A 23,096-nucleotide genomic window follows, 5' to 3' on the forward strand; every position below is an offset into this window, starting at 1 on the left:
GCACTGGAGCTTCTGCTGCCGTATCTCATTTTTAAAGGAGGGAACTCCTCACAAAGAACCATACAGAGTGCTCAAATTAAACACTATCAAAAAATTAAAAAAAATAAATGAAAACCACCTTTGCTGCCCTGTCATGACACCCAAATCAACTCCCCAAGGTGGCCAATGGTTCATAACACTCTGCCTAATGGTAGGGCCGGCCCTGAGCCTTGTAGTGATTTGCGAAGTTGTGCTCCAGTTCTGTGTTACAAGCAAGCCTTCCCCTCAGAGAATGTACAAGTATATATTGAAAAGGCCCTGGAAGTGATCCACTGGACATAGCATGAAAGGGTAAGCCAACATGCAGTTGCCTAATCTTGGAATACACCCAGGACGCTTATCACAGCAAACGGCTTCCTTCTCTGCAGAAGAGTAACTGTGCAATAGCAATAAAAGCGACACCACCAAAGGTACTCTGTGTGTCATCCTGACACTTAAGCCCATGACATGAAAATTCAATAGAGACCAGTTAGGTGTTGGCTTCAGTCTTCTCAAGGCCACCAGGTCTGGCTCCAGCTTGAGCAGATCTTGATCAAAGTGCCTCTGTTGGGCTTGTTCCTCCTTGCAGACTTACCTTGCCCCCCCCCCAGCAGTGTTGGCTGGCCTAGATCTATGGAGTTATGGACTGCACTCCTTGCTGAAATATGGAAGGTCCCCTCTGTATTGACATTCCACCAGCTTCAGAAGACATTCTTCCCTTGGGGCTGCTGGCCCACAATAGAGCATAATGTGGATTTGCATTGGCCTCTTTACCATTAATATAGAGGCATCCCCATGGTGTTCTCCCCTATCCCACCACTGTCCTGTGCCTTTTCCTCTTTAAATGTGGCATTTTTTGATTGCTGGAAGAGTTTGTGCCAAGTAGAAGTCTACCATGGCAATCCAGCGCTCTTGGCTTCCACTTCCTGTGGTGGGTACATATTGCTGTTCTGGGGGCCAGCAGAGATCAGCTCTCAGTGCAATCCTCTTGAGATAGTGTTGACTAAGGAGCAGTGAGTGGATCAAGGCTCAACTGCAGTTTCTTTGGTGAAGTCCTTGAAATCTGAAGATGATGGTAATGTGATATTAGGTTGGGGAAATAGTGACAGAATGACATCCAACAGTCCTTCAGGTTCAGGGGCGCTGTAGTAATGGGGTCACCTGGGGTCTGCACTGAGACCGAATCCCTCTTCCATTTTTCATCTTTCTTGGCGCTTATGGCCTCATTCCTCAAGTATGGAGAGTTTGCCCCAGGAGCCCATGACACCAAGTCTCCTCAGACCCGGTCTAACATTCTAGCCTTGCTCTTATACCTTACACTCAACTGCTGTTACCAGTTTGATGAATCAGGGATTAATCTTAATTAAATGATGGATTTTCATCAACATTGCTGGTGGTCCACACCCTTCCGGTTAATGTGAAAAATGCATGTAAAGTGATAACATAAACAGGAGGATTTCCACACTTTCTGGTCAAATTGTACATTTTTCAAGCAATGCTGGATAGCGTGTGCAAATGGTCTGTGACATTCCCTATTGATGCTAAGAGTTGGTAGGCATTCTCAAAAGGTCAGCATTTCGAGAGATAAATCAGTTTAATGTGCTGGGATAGTATTCTGTTTTGATGGTTGTGTACGGAGATCTAATGCATTCCCCCCCCCTTTGGCATTATTTTGTATTGTTTTGCAATCAAAAGAGCTGTGTACATTCCCCATGATGACTTCTAGTTTTTTTAGGGTGGAGATGGAGAACCTGCAGCCCCCCAGATTCTGGACTCCAGTGTCCATCATTCCTGACCATTGACCTTGGGCTGATGGGAGTTGGCATCCAAGAACATCTGCATGACCAATGCTCAGGAATAATGGAAGTTATCAGCAAAAAATATCCAGAGGGCCACAGGCTAGACCTCACCTCTAGCAAATATCTTGCTGCAGGTCTGTGTTAAGAGCCCCAACCAGGGACTATCAGAGTAGGATGGGACAAGGGGAGGGCAGCAAGGCCATTTGGACTGGGGCTTCAAGCTCAAATTTAGACACTCGTTAATTTTTTTGGCATTGATAACTTTCACTGCTTGTTTTTATGCACATTGGACGAAAATCTCGCACACAGCTTAAATACTCTTGCAGCTTGGAACTGCAAATTTAAGCAAATAAGAGATGTGATTTGGCTGATTGGCATCTGTCTGTCTTGGGAGACAATGGAAGAGTGTGCCTTTGAGGATGAAGTCAAACCTTTGGAGAGTTAAGAGCCTGTTGTGGCTGTAGTTGTCAGGCGTCAGGGAATCCGATTCTCCCCCCACCACCGCCAGTAGGCAGCCAGGAATGGAAAGACAAGGGAAGCTCTTACCAAGGTCTTTTATTCAATATTCAGAGAGAGGGGCTTAGAAATGCCACTTCTTGGAGTAATGGCGTTGCTCCAAGTAATCTCCACCCCTTCTTTCCTCAATTGTCAACAGCACCACCCATCTTATGGTGGCCGCTTAGGGCCATTTGACTACTAGCCCTTTGCCATCCTACTTTCAATGCTTGCCAGGTTCTGGGAGAAGGGAGGTCTGGAATGCTTTCTAGTGATGTCAGCCAGCTGCTGCGGCTCTGCTTCCTCCTCGTTCCTTTCCCATTATTTCCCAACTCTGCTCTTCATCTACCTCTGAGCCATGACCTTCCTTGCTCTTCATCTACCTCTGAGCCATGACCTTCCTCAAGCCACTGTTGTAAATCTATGATACTGTCTTCCTCTTCTCTGGAAGGTTCAGGAGGGGGAGGCGGTCTCCACCATTCCTCCACTGTCCAGTCCCTGACATTGAGACTGATATGCAGTTAGGACAGATGAAGACATCTGGTTGTGCTGATGCAGATGAACCATGTTTCTTCTTTCTGAGCTCCTCCCAGTGATCATTCCTTCTCTGGTCACTGCTGTGCATACACAACTGGACTGTCTGTCTCTAGTCACTGTGGTCATCTATAAAGGATTCTCACATGGCGGGGTTAATGTTGTAGGTGACTAGGGAGAAGGGAGAGCAGCCTTCACTTGCCCTGCCCTGTTCTTCTGGACAGTGATGAAGACTGAAACAGAGCAGGCCTCTGGACACAGAGAGCATCTGACAAAAAGAGACACCCAACCACTAGGGTGGAGGGCCCCAGGGATGGCATTTTGCCTAGAAGCCCCCCAGGTGTAAAGCCAGCAACACTCCATTGGAACAAGAGCAGCACAGAAATAAAAGCAAAACACAATATTGAGCTGGAGATCTACCCCTTCCTCAATTATGATGAGGGAGATTGTACGGTACTTGTTCAAGCCTTTTTGTCCTTAAGGCTTCTCCAGGCAGATTCATACCATAAACCTGAAGCACATGACTTCTCCCAATGAATTCTAGGAACTGTAGTTTGTGAACAGTTCTGGAAATTGTAGCTCTGAGTAGGAAACTCCATTTCCCAGCATCATTTGGAGGAAAGTCGTGTGCTTTAAATGTGAGTTGGGGAACTGCCCTTCTTAGTTTCACATGGATGCTTCTTCTCCGGGCATTTGTGCTAATGTGTGGATTGCAGAAGTTCAGCAGGAGAGGGGTGGGTGGCCACTTTTGCTGCCAGCCCCATGGTGTTGCAACAAGAGCTCTCACATGTGCTCTGAAATCACCACAGTTGCTCAAGCTCTAGGGAGTTTCCCAAGACATTTGTAGCAAGCCAGCACATAAAAGTGTGCTGCTTTTTAAAGCTGGGATTTGTCAGAATGTTGCTGCTCGTACAACTCAATGAGATGTCATTAACGTAGCATCAAAGCAGCACTGTGGATTGGGGGGGGGGTACAGAAGCCCCCTCCCCCATCTCTCACACACACTTCAGCAAACCTAAATGGAGATAAGTCTGCTTTCGTTCCTTACTGCATTAAGGATGCTAGCAGCCAATTAGTCTGGACAAAGCAAGGAAGCTGGGTAATGATTTTTAAAGCAGAAGTTTTTGAACTACAATTCCTAGCATCCCTGAATAGGATGTGGTCCAAAGGAAAGGAAAGCAAGAGTTGTAAGCATGTGCTGTGTGAAGACAAACCTTCTTTTGCCTGCCCTGAATCTTCCAACATTCAGCTTCATTTGTTGTCCCCAAGTTCTACTGTCATGAGAAAGGGGGGGAAAGCTTTCCTTTATCCACTTTCTCCGTGCCACACATAATTTTATATGGTTCCATGTCTCCGCTTCTCTGAACTAAAAAGCTCCAATTTTCTTATTTTTTCCTTATAGGGGAAGCTAAACTAGAGGAACCTAAGCTGTGTAGAGATGACCAACTCCCTGGAGGGGAATGGTACATACTATAAGTGTACCTCTGCTTCTTCGCATGTTTGCTTATCAGGCATGGCCAAACTTGGCCCTTCGGCTGTTTTGGGACTACAATTCCCATCATCCCTGACCACTGGTCCTGTTAGCTAGGGATGATGGGAGTTGCCGTCCCAAAACAGCTAGAGAGCCAAGTTTGGCCATGATCGGCTTATATGAAAGATTGACTACCAGAATCAGAATAAGGAGTCAGCTGAAGGTGAAGTTACATCTCGGGAGGCTTGCTAAAGCTGCACCCTTCTTTTGAAATGTGCCCCTTTGTATAGTCTGGCCTAAAATGCCTTAGGGTGCTTCCACCGAGGACTTCCTGTAGCAACATTCATACTCAAAACTCATGCCTGCACTCATGCACTCAGGCATGAAGTAAGAGGGAAGATTTCTGATGAAAGTGCTTGGCTATACAACCATGGCTGACAGCATATAAGTGGCTGGTTGGGTGTTACCTGATGACTAAAATCCCCCACTAACAGCCCAATAACAAGAAGTGGTTTGCATGCTACAATCTTAGAATTTATTTCTTAAGAAATCACAATAACTTGCTGAATGGATGCACTCAGGACAGCTGCACTCTAGTATGCTTGTGAGCAGCTGAGCCACAACCCCGAATGGGCTAGATCTACTTATGTGCTACAACTATTTTTAGATGTCCTCTAGCGTGTGATTGTTGTTCTTGGGCGGAGCTGGAACGGCAGCCAACTGTCTGGTGTGTGAAACTTCCTCAGAAACCAGGGTTGAGGCCGCACTTGGCTGTGTTATATCTGAAAGGCACTGTCAGGCACTAGTTCCCCTAGCTAGGGGAGCAGTTTGGTAAGCCATTCGCTACACTGGGCAGTAGAGGCAACCTTCCACCAATGCAAGTTAAACAAATCAAATGTAGTTTCTTACAATAGCTTAAAGAGTGGTATGTGACTAAAAGAGATTAAATGTTATTAGAGCAGGCAAATCTCACATTTCAGGAGCAACTTGAACACCAAAAGGTTTTGGGTAAAAATTTATTTTACATACTGAACATTGCCACTAACTGAATATTCAATGCAAGACTTTTTATTTACAAGGGGCGGGGTCTGGTAGTCTAGTTGGCCAGTTAACTCATCTGCAATCCTGGAACAAAGGAGTTGCCAAGCTGCAAGTCAGAGCCGGGGCGTAAGTTCAGCTCCATGCAGCTGAGTTGGGAACTTTTGCGAAGTCCAGCTATCCATCTCCATGGCAGGCTCCAATTTTCACTACTGACAAGTGGAAACTGATGCAGACAGAAACATGACAACCAGCCTAGGTGAACAAGGGAGTCACCAGGCATCAGATTCTCCAGCATCTGCCTTAGCTGGAAACTCACAAGTTAGGCCTAACAACGATTTGAATAGCAACATCCTTGGAATACAGAACATTAAATTACAGGGACTACAAGGAAATGCAACAGCAGTTATGGTGGGGGGGTCTTCCTAAGTTAGCCAAGTGTTCTAAGTGCAGTAGGCTTGGCCCTGGACATCACATCATGAACCTCAGGGCAAATGGGCAGGAGACAGTAAATACCTTGACCAAGATGCATCATACTGAAAACAAAAAACCTACTGGAAAAGCAAGAAAGGGTTCAACGTGACGGTAATGGGATTGTCCGCTGGAGTCTGAAAAAGCCAGACTCATTCACGCTGCTCCATCTTCACCTTGGGGGGCCTCAAGAAGGTTCTGTTTTTCTTCTCTTTCTTCCCTTTTGTATTTGCCTGGAAATTTCTCCAGCTGTCCACACGTCCATCCCGACTTTCCTACATATGAGGAAGATGAGAGTGTAAACAAGAAGCAAGTGCCATGACGCCAGAGTGTTCTTTCCTGTTTATATCAAAAGGGAAACGTTTCCTGAGACGTCTTTCAAGGAGTGCAAGTCGCCAGAAGCAGGGAAAGGGCTTCAAAACACTAAAAGGGTGAGTTGATGGAAGAGATTTTGTAGTAGTCTGTCTTAGTAACAACAGGCAGGGCTTGCGGGAAAACAGAAAAGCCATATAATGAGCGGGAAAAATGTATGGGGAGGAACCGCAGCTCGGTGGCAGAGCACATGCTCTGGAGTCAAAGGCTCTAGTTTCAGTACATGCTATCTCAAGTTAACAGGATTTCAGCTACCAGGGATGGGAAAGGGACATCAGGCTAAGAGTTTGGAAAGCCACTGCCAGACATGACAGCTTCACAGCTTCAAATGCAAAAGTAAACTATACGATTTCTGAGGCACTCAGGTGGGTGTTCCTAGGCTTCCAGAATTAATATCTGAATTTGCAGGGAATGCTGGGTGTATCCAGAACAAAGCTGTGCACTTTGGTAAAAAGGGCAGGATATGTAGGCAGGCATACATACATACATACATACAATAACCCTTTCAACACGAATCTTGCAGCACAATCCTAAGAACATTTGCTCACAAGTCTGACTGAGTTCAGTGGGATTTACTAGAGAATAAGTGCGCTTTGAGATTAGACTGCTAAAATGCTGATGGGACAGCCAAAGCTGCAAATAACAATTACCTCAAAATTCTTCTGCCACTCTCGCTCACGCTTGGCTTTCTCTTGAGCCTCTATTTCTTCTTCTCTTTGCCGCTTCCTAGAATAAAAGCCAGGGAGAAAAAATAGCATTGCATTCTCTGTGAGTAAAATGGTACTTGGGAATGGGGGCCACAACTAGATTAAGGATCAGCATTGGTCAGCAAGGAGACAGGATGAGTTAAGGGAGATCAGCTGGATGTTTCCCTCGACAAGGATGCTGAAGACAGAACAGATGGGAGAAATCTGGTAAAGGAATCCTATTTGTGTATATGACTCCTATCATCCCTGGCCATTGGTGATGCTGGCTGGGGCTGATGGGAGTTGAGTGCCCAACATCATTTGGAGAGCCACAGATTCCTCAGTATATCCACAACTCTATGCTATGACCCTATGTGGGACAAGAAGCTACAGTTAGAACTGGATATGGAACAACTGATTGGTTCAAAATTGGGAAAGGAGTACGACAAGGTTGTATATTGTCTCCCTGCTTATTTAACTTATATGCAGAATTCATCATGCGAAAGGCTGGACTAGATGAATCCCAAGCCGGAATTAAGATTGCCGGAAGAAATATCAACAACCTCAGATATGCAGATGACAAACCTTGATGGCAGAAAGCGAGGAGGAATTAAAGAACCTTTTAATGAGGGTGAAAGAGAAGAGCGCAAAATATAGTCTGAAGCTCAACATCAAAAAAACCAAGATCATGGCCACTGGTCCCATCACCTCCTGGCAAATAGAAGGGGAAGAAATGGAGGCAGTGAGAGATTTTACTTTCTTGGGCTCCTTGATCACTGCAGATGGTGACAGCAGTCACGAAATTAAAAGACGCCTGCTTCTTGGGAGAAAAGCAATGACAAACCTAGACAGCATCTTAAAAAGCAGAGACATCACCTTGCCGACAAAGGTCCGTATAGTTAAAGCTATGGTTTTCCCAGTAGTGATGTATGGAAGTGAGAGCTGGACCATAAAGAAGGCTGATCGCCGAAGAATTGATGCTTTTGAATTATGGTGCTGGAGGAGACTCTTGAGAGTCCCATGGACTGCAAGAAGATCAAACCTATCCATTCTTAAGGAAATCAGCCCTGAGTGCTCCCTGGAAGGATAGATCATGAAGCTGAGGCTCCAATACTTTGGCCACCTCATGAGAAGAGAAGAATCCTTGGAAAAGACCCTGATGTTGGGAAAGATTGAGGGCACTAGGAGAAGGGGACGACAGAGGACGAGATGGTTGGACAGTGTTCTCGAAGCTACGAACATGAGTTTGACCAAACTGCGGGAGGCAGTGCAAGACAGGAGTGCCTGGCGTGCTATGGTCCATGGGGTCACGAAGAGTCGGACACGACTAAACGACTAAACAACAACATGCTATGACCATCCATGTATCTCCTCACACCACCTTTTAAATTTAAGTGTGCACCTCTGAAAAGGAAACAGCATATTAGCCATACCAAACCCTTGGCAGAGGACAGGGTACAAATTTAGCAAATATTACATTAGGCTTCTATATGGCAAGCCACCTACACACTGTCTTGGATAAACCCCTTTGGAGCAACTTGTTCCTGCTGTAAGATGACACTTTTGAAAATGGGTTGAAATCTGGCATATTTAACATTTGCTGCAATGAAGAGGGCCTTGGGTGCAGAGTGCTGGGGCCCAAAATAAAATGCAGGGCTTGGATCTGCCCAGAGGAGACACACTTAGTACAAAAATAAACCTGGCTTCAGAGCAAGCCTCGAAAACAAAGACTGCCACCTGGAGCTCCAATCTAGATATTACAATGTGAGAGCTCTTTTCTCATATACCTAAATTATGTATTTTCTCCTAGTCATCCTAGATTATTACTTTTTCCAGTACATGAAACACACTGCAATCCACCTCATCACCTTGTGAATAACTTATGTAGTGCAATACTCTTTCTCCTACAAACCTTAAGTTTGCGGTATAGTGGGCAGAGCACTGGTTTGGGGCATGTATTAGGTGAATTCAAATCCCTGGTCCACAATACAGCTCAGAGGGCTGCACAAGACAAGTATCAATTCCTTAATGTAACATACATCATGTGCTAAACAAAACATATTGTGGCAACTTAAATAATAAAGAGATTTATTGTGGTATAGGCTCATGCATACAGGCACAGAATTGTTTATTTTAATAGTGGGACAAATGCCTGTAAAAGACAAGAGTGCAAGTATGTGGTTACAAGTACAACTAAATCTATACAAGGTGCCACAGTCACCATCAGCAAGAGGTGAGAAAACGAATCCTAATCAAAACAATCTTCCTAGTTTTTGCATATTTTCTCTTGGAAGATTTATGAACCACTCACATTATAACATGCTACGCTATCACCTATTTACAGCTGTTCATAAATGGTCACCATGCCTGCCTTGTATACGCTTAAAGGTAAAGGTAAAGGGACCCCTGACCATTAGGTCCAGTCGTGACCGACTCTGGGGTTGCGCGCTCATCTCGCATTATTGGCCGAGGGAGCCGGCGTATAGCTTCCAGGTCATGTGGCCAGCATGACAAAGCCGCTTCTGGCAAACCAGAGCAGCACATAGAAACGCCGTTTACCTTCCCGCTGTAGCGGTTCCTATTTATCTACTTGCATTTTGACGTGCTTTCGAACTGCTAGGTTGGCAGGAGCTGGGACCAAGCAACGGGAGCTCACCCCGTCACAGGGATTCGAACCGCCGACCTTCTGATCAGCAAGCCCTAGGCTCAGTGGTTTAACCACAGCGCCACCTGGCTTTCTGAAAAATCGTGTTGTATTTCTTGGCCATTTTTTCCATTTCAAACGCAAAGGTAGGTGTATGTGTGTGATATATATTTATATACACACACAAGAAAAAAAATAAACTGAGGGTAACAGTTCATGCATCTGATGAAGTAGGTTCTAGACCACACATCCTTATTACACAACAATAAGATGTATTAGGGTTCTTTTTAAGGTGTCAAAAGCCTCTTTGTTATGTTTCTTGCAACAGATTTAACATAGCTGTCTCTCTGGGGAGCATGTGCAAAGCTGCTCATTGGGTTAAGCGTTATAAAAATGCTTAATAAAATAGCATTTCCCATAGGTTACATTAGGAAAACCCCAACAACTCAGATTTCAGATGCTGCCTACATGCTCCACAATTCCTAACTACATGGGCTTCAAGAAAAGCAACACCAAACACAATACCCCACTGCTCCTCATACCTTTCGTGCATTTCTTTTGCTTCTCTTTCTTTCCTTTTAATTTCGAGTTCTGCAAAGAGCTTCATTGTCTGTTTGTACACCGCTTGTTTGAACTGTAAGAAACACAGGTTTAGCACACATACCAAAGGCCCAGTTGCAATGTAACCTTTCATTTAATAACCCCTGGGCCTGGAGAAATGAAAAGCTTTATACAAAACTCTCTCTCTCTTTCTCCCTCCCCCCGGTAGGAGTGCATACACAAAGAAATGACAATGCAGCACACACTAGTTTGACACTTCAGAGGCCGGGACTTGAAATGCTACATCTTCTACCAACCCATCACACCACTAGCACATTCCAGAATAATCTTTCAAATGTTTATACAAGACACCACCCTGTAGTAAAGTTCTTAAGAATGGAATTGTTTTCGAGTTTGGGAAAGGTAACAGAGGCTGCAATCTCTGAGTAGACATGGTTAAGACTGCCCCGTAAAACTGCAGTGAAAAGCAGTAAATCTTGGCACACAACAGTAAAATGAGGACCAAATAATGAAAAGGAAGGGAGAGCGAGCAGGGAGTTCACAAATATATACATCTATTGGGAATACTTCCATATTACCTGCTAGCTGAGGTTTCCCAAGCAGGTCACAGTTTATTTAAAACATATTTAAAACATGGTAAAGCAGACCGGGCCCAGCATCAGCAGCCTGAGACAGCTGTGGCACCCAAGCAACCTGACAGTGTCTCCACATTCAAACCCTCCCCAGCACACCAAGTGGCTGCGTCTGAGTGAGTAGGTGGTAAGCATATTGACATTAACAGAATAATGGCAACTAGGCCATACATATCAGGCACCAGGTCTGGGAGTGCTGTCATTTAGATGTCCCCTCAAGTAGCACTGTGTGGGAATTTAAATAGCAACAGCCTGGCTGTCCAGCACTCATAAGAGTGATGTTGCATCCCACCACCTGTCAAGTCTACTGGGGGCCCACAAATGTAAGAGGGGACCCAAAAGGCACTCAAGAAGACGCTGAGGAGGTTTACAAGCCTCCAGCCTCAAGGCCTCAGATGTTCCAAGATGTGAATTGCTCCCAAATCATAAAGCAACGAGGTACATCCCAGGCCTGGGAGAATCCAACCCTGCAAACCAAGTATATCCTGCAAGTCAACTTACTACTTCTTGATCATCTTCTTCAATGTTGGTTGGCCTGCCTTCTTTCTTTAACTGTTTCTTTTTCTCTTTTGCCTAAAAAGGTATCACAGGTAAGGAGCACAGAAATCTTACAGAATCTGAATTGTACTAGGCCTTGGGCTTGTTGTCACTTCTGCGGCTCATTCTGACAGCCACAAGATCAATCAGCACAGGCACTGATGTCATGGGCCCCGAGTGAAATGTTTTCCAAATTTGTTTTACTTTTTAATGTCTGGATATCCAAGTTAAAAATATAAAAATGCAAGCGGAGTGGTAACTCTGGTTACGAACTTAATTCGTTCCGGAGGTCCGTTCTTAACCTGAGGTACCACTTTAGCTAATGGGGCCTCCCGCTGCCGCCGTGCGATTTCTGTTCTCATCCTGGGGCAAAGTTATTAACCCGAGGTACTACTTCCGGGTTAGCGGAATCTGTAACCCGAAGTGTTTGTAACCCGAGGTACCACTGTAAAAGGAGACATGATCAGTGATAATGCTACAGCTACTTCCAATATTATAGGGATTTTTTAAAAGAAATGTTTACAGTTATACTGGCTAAAAGGAGGCTAGCTAAAAAGACTGCAAGTTGAACAGAAGTTGGACACTCTGTAACTTTCTCCTACTTCCCACACATATGTCATTATGGTCAGGTCCTCTTAGAAGTCTATAGAGTCCTGGGCCACCTCCAGCTTTTGGGACCCCTAACCATATGTGGGGAGGGAGGTATAAAAAAGAGCCGGTGGTTGGTTGGCTTGATAGTCACCTGATCTTAAGAGAACATGCTGATCTGTCTAATCTTGTGCCATCAGAACTGTATCTTTTTATTCATATTTATAAGTTACAATTCTTAAACGTGGCAAAATCTTTACCAGTTAACAACCAAATCATGTCTTTTACTACATCTCATCTCTTATTTGATGCGTCTCTAAGCTGAGAGTGTGTCACATCTGTGTGTGATGCACAATAAAAAAAAATCCCGAACACCAAATAAATGAAAAGCATCTAAAATTCAGGCACGGGCCAAATGCACCCACCCACACCCTCCCCTCTGGATTCACCCTGATTATGATACAGGATTCAAGTTCAGTCCCAAACAGCTTCCCATTTGCTTTTAACAAAGCTCATTTTCTAGCTCTGCAATATTCTGCTTTGGGGGAGGGGGGAATATCCATGGTTGGAGACAAAGGAGAGGAGTGAGGAATTTAGACAAGGATAGAAAATTAGGCAGCATTCTAATCCCTCTCTAAGCTCCTCACCCATCACATACTTAAAGGTAAAGTGGCACAGCAAAAATTCAATCTAATTCAACAGCAAGAATGTGAGCAATGTGGGAGCAGAGAGCTCTGAAGGGATATGTCCTAGCCAAACTAAAGCACTGAACACATGAAAATGTTTAAACAATTTAACATAATCCACTCAAGCTTGTGATATATGGCAGAAAGTATCATAATAAATCAATCTTATCTCCCATCAGCAAAAAAAAAAAAGTTACATTTTTTCCCTAGCAGAATCTTTATTAAGACAGCTTCAAAATAAGTTTAAATTATCTATTAGATTTCATCTGCACAATAATTAACATTCATCAAATTCCAAGCACCAATAGTTACATTTGGTATGCCTCCCCATTCTCATTTCTAATATTTCAGTTCTAGTTATATTTGCAGAAAATCTTTATTAAAATCATGGTTGAATAAAATATAGAAAAGCTCTGTTCTAACCTGAACTATGATGAGGAAACACTTTAGTTCTCTACAAACAGAAAATTGCACCCCCTCCCTAGGCATCAAGCTCAGTCGCTTAATCCCCTCCCTCAAATCAGAGGCTAGCTGTCACACACCCACGGTACTTACAATGTGCTCTACATATTCCTTTCCAGCCTGTATCACGTCCAAGGCCCTCTTCTTTTGTTCCTGGTCCAGCAACAACTTGTATGCTTTGTCGACAGCTGACAAACCAAACATTTCTATCAGCACACTCACATAACTTGAATGGTCTACACTGCTTATGTGATCAGAGCTTGAGAAAACACTAAGCCATGTTTATTTCCAGAGATCCAACAGAGCAGCAGTAGGCAGCTCTCTTTCCAGCTCTAGCATCAAACCCAACCACATTCATTTGGTGCAAAGCTAGCATCTGGAGCTTTGGAAACACAGGAAAATCAGGGAGGTACCTTCAAATGCCTTCTGTGCCCTTTCAGGATCATCTTGGTTTTTGTCAGGATGCACCAATATGGATAACTGTAAAAGACAGAATAAAAATGTACTTTTATCAAAAACGTGTGCTGTTATCCCAGGGCTACCTATAACAGAATGCTCTGCATTGGCTTCTCTGCCTTGTTTATTAATAAAATGGCAACAAACATTCACCATTCATTCTCCTCTTTTTGGAATAAGCCCTTCATCTGGATTCCCAGGCCTCCCCAATCTCAGCAAAGCAGCTGAGTAGATCAACTGAAGAAACCCACCACAAATAACTACAGATTTGTGGACCTTAATACTGTGTATCTTTTTATAGATATTCAGTTAGGGCAAACTAATTTCCTAGAGGACCCTCAAATCTTGTTTCCCCTGCAATTTATTCAAACTGTGAATAAAAAACAACACCAAAGTCCTCACATTTGTGATTTTACAGTGCAAGACCAGGACTTGTTACCTGGTACAAAATTTTGCAATTTGGGAGTCTCAGCTTCAATTTCAAACAAAACAAAACAACACACACAGCTTCCATACTATGTACTTGGAAGAGAAAGTTTGCAAAAATGAGCAATCTCTGATGCGGCCTAAGTCAGAACTGAACTTACAGTGCTCAAGGAGTTAGAACGGTGGTGGGGATGGGGCTTCAGGATTACTTGCACTGTCCCAACCCATGACACATGGCACATCCCAAACTAATAGTAGTAAAAATAAATAAACTGTTAAATAACTAGTTCTCTAACAAATACTCTGGCTAGTCATGTGTATATGAACATACAGGCTACCTAGTAATCAGGAGGACATGAAACCAAATTTGGGTATAATTATGCCACCAAGTACATGGGATGCGGGTGGCGCTGTGGGTTAATCCACAGAGCCTAGGATTTGCCGATCAGAAGGTCGGCGGTTCGAATCCCCGCGACGGGGTGAGTTCCCATTGCTCGGTCCCAGCTCCTGCCAACCTAGCAGTTCGAAAGCACGTCAAAGTGCAAGTAGATAAATAGGTACCGCTGCAGCGGGAAGGTAAACAGCGTTTCCGTGCGCTGCTCTGGTTCACCAAAAGTGGCTTAGTCATGCTGGCCACATGACCTGGAAGCTGTACGCCGGCTCCCTCGGCCAATAACGCGAGATGAGCGTCGCAACCCCAGAGTCGGTCACGACTGGACCTAATGGTCAGGGGTCACTTTACCCTTTATGCCACCAAGTATACATTCTGGGAAAACAAACCCCATGTTCTTTTAAAGGAAGCTCATATCCACCTCAAAGCCATTATTGTTTCTCTGCAAATACTAGGGGAGAACACTTTTCCTCCTACTTCTGCCATATCCCTGCTAATATAGTAGCTACTGTCTTTGAAGGAGAAGTACTTTCCCCTCTCCTCACATGATTTGCTCCAAGGCTCTTTGTATTACAAAAATAACAACAAAGGCATGTACCTGACGGAATCTCTTCTTTATCTCCTCATCTGTAACTTCAGGGTCCAACTGCAATACCTGGAAGTGACCAAAGTAACATCATCAAAAGCAGCCACATTCTGAGCCTTTTTGGAATCCGGAAACTACATAAAACTTTCTTCAGCAAAAGGGTTGCACCCCAACAGGCAAGGTTGTGGCAACGTGTCATGTCAAAACTCATGCTCTTTCCCAAGCTTACATCTTTGGTTATGCAACTGGATCTAAAATGCTGCCTGTGTGTGTCAGGGGTCAGCCCACCAGAGGTCAGCAGAGAGCCCAGCGAGGTGGCGCAGGGGGTCAGCAGAGAGCTCAGCAAGGTGGTGTGGGCGGTCCCTGATGCTGAGAGCTCTGATGCCAGGGCAGTCCGAGAATGTCATACACCAGCGACAGGCAGGTACAGGGTCCCGCGAAGGAGGGGCACTCTGATGCTAGAGAGCCCGAGTGGCAACTGAGTCGCTCGGGAGGAGAGAGGGAAGTGGTGGCTCCTTCCCCCCAGCTGCGCAGAGGGCTCAAACGTAGGGAAGAAAGGAGGAGACTAGCCATGCCCAGGCTGATGTGTTGGAGGCATTCCCGTAGGATGCCACTTCCCGGATCTGAAAGTGATCGAATGGACATGAGAACTTTAGCTCTGTCTTGTACATTGCTGTATAATAAAACGCTGTAAATATGCACCCGTGGAGTCGGTAGTCGTTACTTGTGGAAAGCAGCACCAGCTCCCCTCACAGTGTGTGCCTAAATGAGCATTTCTTCTTTGGTACACAGACTGAGAAACTGACAGAAGTGGCCTCCTTGAAAGAGGACTGCCTCAGAAAATCCTATATACAAATAAACTCATTTTCCAGGTTATGACAGATATGTAGCCCACATCATCCATGTATAAGAGGTAGACACCAACAGGCTCAGAAAAAATATAAAACCTTGGGCCAGGGGGCTTAGGTGAAAAAGTCCAGTGACCACTGAATGTTCACTGGCTATGGGTGTGTGTGTGTGTGTGTGTGTGTGTGTGTCTGTGTGTAAAGCCAGGGCAGAGCGGAGAATGGAATGGAGTATCCTAGAAAACAGCTGGCAGGTGCAAAGAATAAGATGTAATCAAAAAATTAAAGGAATAAGAGTGGGACAGAGACAATATTAAATTAAAAGCATTTGCAGACGACGTGGTGATATCTGTAGAACCAAGAGTCAATTCCAAAAGTATTACAAGAGATTTTAAAAACTGGAGATGTAGCAAGTCTTAAGATTAATAAGGACAAAACCAAACTCATGGTAAAAAATAAGAATGATGAGAGTTAAAATAAATTACAAGATGTGTCAGGTCTAAAGACTGAACGGAAGGTTAAGTATCTAGGTGTTGTTGGGTCAGCCGGAGGCAAGAATGATCCCCAGGCATAATGCAGGAACAAATCCAGCCCGTCTCTCCCATCAGCGTTCAGCGTGCAGCTCTAGGGAGTTCTGACAGCCCTTTCCCGATGATTTATGACTCATGTCTTGGAGACACTGAGCACATTTTCAGAGTCCAGCAGAGATAAAACGCAGATGGAGCCAGGCTGAGGTTGTGTACTAAAAGCTACTTTATTAAGCGTAAGGCAGAACAAAAGGAAAACATGTCTCCTCTCCCTGAGAGAAGTCTGAAGAAGAAAGAAAACAAACAAATGAAAACAGAATACAGCAAACATCTGCTCCCGTGATTCCAACAATCTTTGCTGGAATGCATAACACAGGCATGTGACCTGAACAGTGAGAGGAATAGAAACCTAACAGGTGTATAGTTAACAGCAAATTATATAAATCTGTATAAAGATAATTATGTAAAAAACTGGGAATATATTAAAAGAAATTTGCAAATTTAGGACAGAAAGAGGAGGAAGTCGAGTTTTGAAATGTTAAAATGACTGTAAAACTATTGAAATGTGTATAACTGAAAATCATAAATAAAACATTTTTAAAAAGCATGGCTGGTGTTCTGAACAAGAGCACTCTACACTGCAACACTTTGTTGCAGGTACCCTTTGCAGGTGCAAACTGAAGAGACAAGTATGATATTGCAGCTTCCATCTGCCTTAAAGAAAGTGTTAGCTATGAACTCAGCATGACTGTCAATCACACAACAAACAAATTAACACCTGTAAAAAAATTATATTAATGCAAATGTGTTTGGACTTACCTCAAATGGATTCAGGTTGAAATAGGATGACCCAGGTCTAGTAAGCCTCTCAATCTGGTTTTTTGACGTTAGAACAGAGTCCCGCTTTTCTATTTGTTTCACCTGCAGAAATGAAACAGCCATCAATAATTAGAACTGTACATTATTAATACATATGTTGAAAGGAACACCTGTAAATAAAGGTTATCTTCAGAGCCCAAGAGCAAAAGCATAATTATGGGTTGGATTCAGAGATGCACTCAGAGGAGTGCTGCTCATGCTGGAAGGAGTGGGAAGCAGTTTTGACTGATCCCTCCTCCTCCAGCAAGCCCCTGCAGCCTGTACAGCTGCCCTAGAGGGTCAGAAGACCTTTGCAGCAACATGAGAGGCACTTCAGGGAAAACTGGTACAAACTGTCTTCCCTGTCCCCTTCCTCAAAAAAAAAATTACATTTCTGTAAAAAAATATTTTCCAGATGTGTGTATAATATATAGTGCATGCCAGAGCCATATTTGTAGTGCAACAGGTTTCAAAATAAAGGAGATAGATACTGGTTTGTGAATTCAGTGATCTACAGGAGTATAGGCTTTCTTTTCAGTGTATATATTATTATCATTATCAATATTTCATCCTGCTCTTAACCAGGTCCACCACACCTGCTTGGCTTCTGCAATGTGACAGCATTAGGTGCTGCCAAATGACTAACTGAACCAATTTACAATGAAGGCTGATATTCTTTGAATGATTATTTCTGTGCCCGATACCAGTTTCTGCATTTGCACATTGCAATCATATTGTACAATCCTGCACCAAGTAAGTGCCGGTACTCAAACATGTGGACTGGACTGTGAGATATTAAATTCCAGAGGGCACACACCTGCAGCTGCGTTAATTATTCCAGGTGTGCACCAACAGCATTTTCTTCTTTAAAACATTGTTAGTCACTTGAAAAACTTTACAGGGTGGATACATGGATTAAACAGATCAGTAGGGCTTGCTGTGAAGCTGAACGGTGCTCAGGACTGCCTTTCTTTCCCCAACAGTCTCATTTTAGTTTTTCCTTCTCAGTGCAACATAGTCCCACGACAATGTAGCAATTGTAACATTTTCATAGGCCAGCAGGAAACTCCTTTGGCTAACAACTATAGCACCCATGTAGGGTTTTTGTCAGAATGAAAGCATGTGCCAGCTTTAGGACCTTCACTTTAGTGATGAAGGGCAGACTAAAGTTGTACTGCTACTAATGTTACAAATGGGAAGATAGACATGAATTTAATTATTTCCAATTCCTCTCGGTAAAAAATCAGCTATATATAAAGTTTGCTCCTGCCTGGGCGACAACCATAGTGGCCCTTGACCCTTCAATAAAACTTCCACTGAATCATCAGCTTTTATTGTAAATTCTTACACTAAAGCTTGAACCCATTTTTCTTGTGCAGATATAATATTGGAAATACAATGTTTTACCAAATTTCTCAGTTAGTAGTAAACATATCCCTTCCTTTCCAGTGCCTAGGCCAGTGTGTGCAAATACAACTGAATACTTGCTTTAGTTACATCCTGGATGGACTACTGTAATGCGTTCTACATGGGGCTGCCTTTGAAGTGTGTTCAGAAGCTTCAGCTGCTCCAGATTGCTGCAGCCAGACTGCTGACTGGGGCAGGTTACAGCAGGCATACGTAGGCAAACTCGGCCCTCCAGAAGTTTTGGGACTACAATTCCCATCATCCCTGACCATTGGTCCTGTTAGCTAGGGATGATGGGAGTTGTAGTCCCAAAATATTTGGAGGGCTGAGTTTGCCTATGCCTGGGTTACAGGGAACATGTTACTCCCCTGTTAAAACAACTTCACTGGCTACTGGTCCATTTCCGGATACAACTCAAAATAATGGTTCTGACCTAAGCCCTATTGGGCTTGGGCTCCAGGCTGCAGTGCAGACTGTGCTGATCTCTAGGCTGCTGCCAGGCAAATAATATTTTAACTGCTGCCTTTACATACGCAGAGATGTATTTTAATTATCGGTTTCATGCAACAATGCTTTTAAATGTTGCAAACCGCCTCGGATCCCCCACTTGGGGAGAAAGGCAGGATGCAAAGAAATAACACCCAACAAGCCCCGCAGTGTGAGTCGATGTGTCTTATCCACAGGGCGGTGGGGTGGTGGTCCCAGATAAGCAGAAATAGGACTACTGTACAGTGGTGCCTCGCAAGACGAATTTAATTCGTTCCGTGAGTCAATTCGTTTTGCGAAAAAAATTTTCTTGCGAATCGTGGTTTCCCATAGGAATGCACTAAAATTTCTTTTTTTGCCCATAGGAATGCATTAATTAAATTTCAATGCATTCCTATGGGAAACCGCGATTCGCAAGACGAATTTTTCACAAAACGAATTCGTCTTGCGAGTCACCATCAGATCGCAAGACGCATTCGTCTTGCGAAAAATACGTCTTGCAAGATACCACTGTACAGCCTCTTAAGAAAGCCCTGTAGTTAACAAAGTATGTGATGGCCATGGTATGCCTTTTAAATGGGTTGTGGTTGCTGTTGTTATTTTGATTATGCACTTTGTAGTTTTATATTCTGTTTTTATCCTGTGAACAGCCCTGAGACCTGAGGGTATAGGGCGGTATATAAATTCAGTTAATAATAATAACTCCATGTACACAGTCCCGGATTTACGTATAAGCTAAGCAAGCTATACAGCTTAGGGCCCCACTCTCTTGGGGCCCCCAAAAATTTTAAAGAAAAAAATAATCTGGGTGTACATTTCCAAAATACAAGATAAAAAAACAAATAAAATAAAACCTACTGGTACATACAGCAACAGTCTTTTGTGTTGTGTAGGCTCCTATGATGCAAGTAATGGGCCCCGCTTGCTAACCTGATCCCTAAAATATCACTGGGTGCTCATTTCTATAAATAGGGTGACTACATTCTGCATGGACTGGTTTCATGTACAAATGGCTTTAGATACCTATTAGGTCCATAAATTACCATATAGCCTATATTCAACACAAAAAACAGCGACCATTTGTTGTTGAAAAAGGACTGCTGGACATATTAAGGGCCCCATTACCTTCAGTAGCTTAGGACCTCACCAAAACCTAAATCCAGCCCTGCATGCACACCAGATGAGGAATGGGTCGCTCTGCCCCCTCCTTCACCATTAAAGACCCTCCCCGGGGACACCGCCAAAGCACCAGATTGGCATCGCCATGCAGCCATAGCCAGGACAGTCCGGGGTGGGGGTGGGGGTGTCAAGAGAGGCCCTGAGGAGCCGCCGATGCTCTAGTCATGCACCCCGGAGTAACACCCGATAAATAGGCTTCTCCGCCCCAAGGAGGGGGGTGAGGTGGGAACGACTGAGGGAAAGGCGCGTCCCTGCCGCCCTGGCGGGTCAGGACAGAGTCGCAGGGAGCCTCCAGGCCCTCGGCCGGCTCCAAAGGAAGAGGCCAGGAGGGTAGGGAGCGCCTTGTTGATCTCCCCCCGCGGCCCAGCCAGCGCAAGGCCCGAGGAGGGCGAGGGAAAGCGGGGGGCTCGAAGCGCAAGGAGGGGAAAGGGGCCCAGGGACTCAGCACCTCCGTGTAGAAAGTGAGAAACGCCTCCTCGGCGCCGCGGCCCGCCTCTCGCTCCGCCGGGGTCGCCATCTCTCGCGCCACGTGACCCTCCGCTCGACCTTCCCACGTGATACGGACCACCTTTCCCCTCCCTCCCCGGCTGAAGCCGCCGACACGTGACCGGCAGCTGCCCGCCTTGCCTCGGAGGGGACGGTAGGGGCTCTTAAAGGGCCAGCGCGCGGTTCCAGCGGCTGCCACTGCCGTTTTATGTCGCAGGTCTCTTGCCACCTGACCGGCAGCAGGTGTGCTGTAGCAACCAACGGGGCTAAACGATATGGCAGCTTTCCCCCCCGCCCCCTCCACAAGGGATGTTGTTAGCCTGCCCTTCTGAGCTTATGGTCAGTTCTCCCTCTTTCCTTCCGCCTGCCTCACAACAACACTGTGAGGTGGGTTCCAAATCCTTATCAGGTCAATGCTACTGGTGCACACACACACACACATATTCCAAGTTTGGGGCAAGTACTCCTGGGTGAGAGAATCCCAGCAGAGAAAGTCACAAAATAGGCAGTGAAGTAGGGTGTGGAAATATAGACTGTTAGCCCTTGCAAGTGAGTTCTAAAATGTCCCTCTTCCCCCAGTGCAGGAAAAGGCCACACGTTTGGCAAGTTACAAATTGGTTTACTTACCAAACCCTTCAAAGGTCTGGTTCATGTGCTTTTCCATACTGTACATCAGTCAGAACCAGTAAAACCTTTTTTAGTTACAAAGTAGTGAAAGTTTCAAAATTATTGGTATAGGAACACAAGAATGGCTGGTGAGAGCAATGTGGCTGAGTTGGAGCAAACCAGCTCAAAGTTATTCATGAACTGAGTTTCTCGGGTAGACTAAGTGGGAGGACAACACAAATGCTTTATTTGCCTATTTGCTCCCACCAAGCTAAGGGGAAGTGACATAGATAAGCCTGGCAAGACAACTTACTCTATGGTACTAAAGGACCCCTGACTGTTATGTCAAGTCGCGGATGACTCTGGGGTTGCGGCACTCATCTCGCTTTACTGGCTGAGGGAGCTGGTGTTTGTCTGCAGACAGCTTCCAGGTCATGTGACCAGCATGACTAAGCTGCTTCTGGCGAACCAGAGCAGCGCACAGAAACGCTATTTACTTTCCCGCCGGAGCGGTACCTGTTTATCTACTTGCACTTTGACGTGCTTTCAAACTGCTAGGTGGGCAGGAGCTTGGACTGAAGAACAGGAGCTCACCCCGTCGCGGGGATTCAAATTGCCAACCTTCCGATCAGCAAGCCCTAAGAAGTTTGCTTCCATGAGAAGTAGTGATGGTTTCCAATTTGAACAGCTTAAAAAGAGGTTTAAACCAGTTCATGTCATCAGCGCCTTCTAGTCATGAAGGATGTACTACCTACAGATTGAATTGGCTTTTATGTTTCTGATTTACTCTGCTTTGGTCTATGGACTAATGCAATCTAGCTCTTTTTATGAATTGGCTTGCAACCTGCATTTTATATGCCTAGGTAAAGGTAAAGGGACCCCTGACCATTGGGTCCAGTCGCGGATGACTCTGGGGTTGTGGCACTCATCTCGCTTTACTAGCTGAGGGAGCCGGTGTACAGCTTCTGGGTCTTGTGGCCAGCATGACTGGCAAAACCAGAGCAGCGCTTGGAAACGCAGTTTACCTTCCCACCGGAGAGGTACCTATTTATCTACTTGCACTTTGACGTGCTTTCGAACTGCTAGGTGGGCAGGAGCTAGGGGATTCGAACCACCAACCTTCCAATTAGCAAGCCCTAGGCTCAGTGATTTAGACCACGGTGCCACCCGCGTCCAGTTTTATGTCTACTCATAAGTAAATTCCATTGAGGCCCACTCTACTCCCTGCTCAAGAATGGAAAGCAAAATACTGGTGAACAAGAGACTTAAAGCCACTCTCAAGACAAAAGAAAAGCAGTATAAGCACCAGAAATTGGGAAACACTGGCCTGTGAGTGCTCCAATTGCAGAATAGCTTCTACCCAAGGCATCATGGATTTTGAAGATGCATGAATATTGGACGAAAGGGAGAAATGAGCAAAGAGGAAGGCACGTCTGGCAAATCCTCACTGTGATCAGTTCCCACCTGGAAACCTACCGGTATGTCCCCACTGTGGAACGACATGTGGATCTGGAATTGGCCTCCAGTGTCATGTAGGGACACGTTGCTAAAACTGCATTCATGGAAGGCAATCTTACTCGCTCACGAGTGATTGCCAAGGATGCCTAGTACTACTGAGTTCAAGGCACGTGTGCTGGGGATGGCATTATGTCTATGTAACCCTAGTGCTTTTTTCTGGGGGTACGCATACCCCTAAACATTTTGTGAATCTAAGTTTGGCCTCATTGAGGGGCAGCATTTCAATATGAGTAGGAAAATGAGAGTATTCCTAAACTTTTTTAAGAAAAAAAAGCACCGTGCAACCCTATTGAGAACGAGTGCCTACTGAGTGTTGTTGTTGTTGTTTAGT

The 23,096-nt window shown here is 44.8% G+C and overlaps 1 protein-coding gene across 1 annotated transcript; it reads right to left on the reverse strand.

Annotated features, from left to right (window-relative positions):
* Positions 1–5,319: 5,319 nt before the first annotated feature.
* Positions 5,320–20,698, reverse strand: DNAJC8 (DnaJ heat shock protein family (Hsp40) member C8). Its single transcript, XM_035120293.3, has 9 exons — positions 20,604–20,698; positions 17,045–17,146; positions 14,866–14,922; positions 13,408–13,474; positions 13,088–13,182; positions 11,223–11,294; positions 10,071–10,162; positions 6,849–6,924; positions 5,320–6,101 (listed from the first exon to the last, which is right to left on the reverse strand). The coding sequence occupies exons 1-9, from the start codon at positions 20,670–20,672 to the stop codon at positions 5,979–5,981; spliced, it is 753 nt and encodes a 250-aa protein (XP_034976184.1). The 5' UTR covers positions 20,673–20,698; the 3' UTR covers positions 5,320–5,978.
* Positions 20,699–23,096: the final 2,398 nt, after the last annotated feature.

This window comes from Zootoca vivipara, chromosome 6 (assembly GCF_965207765.1).
Source record: "Zootoca vivipara chromosome 6, rZooViv2.hap1.1, whole genome shotgun sequence".
Classification (NCBI taxonomy): domain Eukaryota; kingdom Metazoa; phylum Chordata; class Lepidosauria; order Squamata; family Lacertidae; genus Zootoca; species Zootoca vivipara.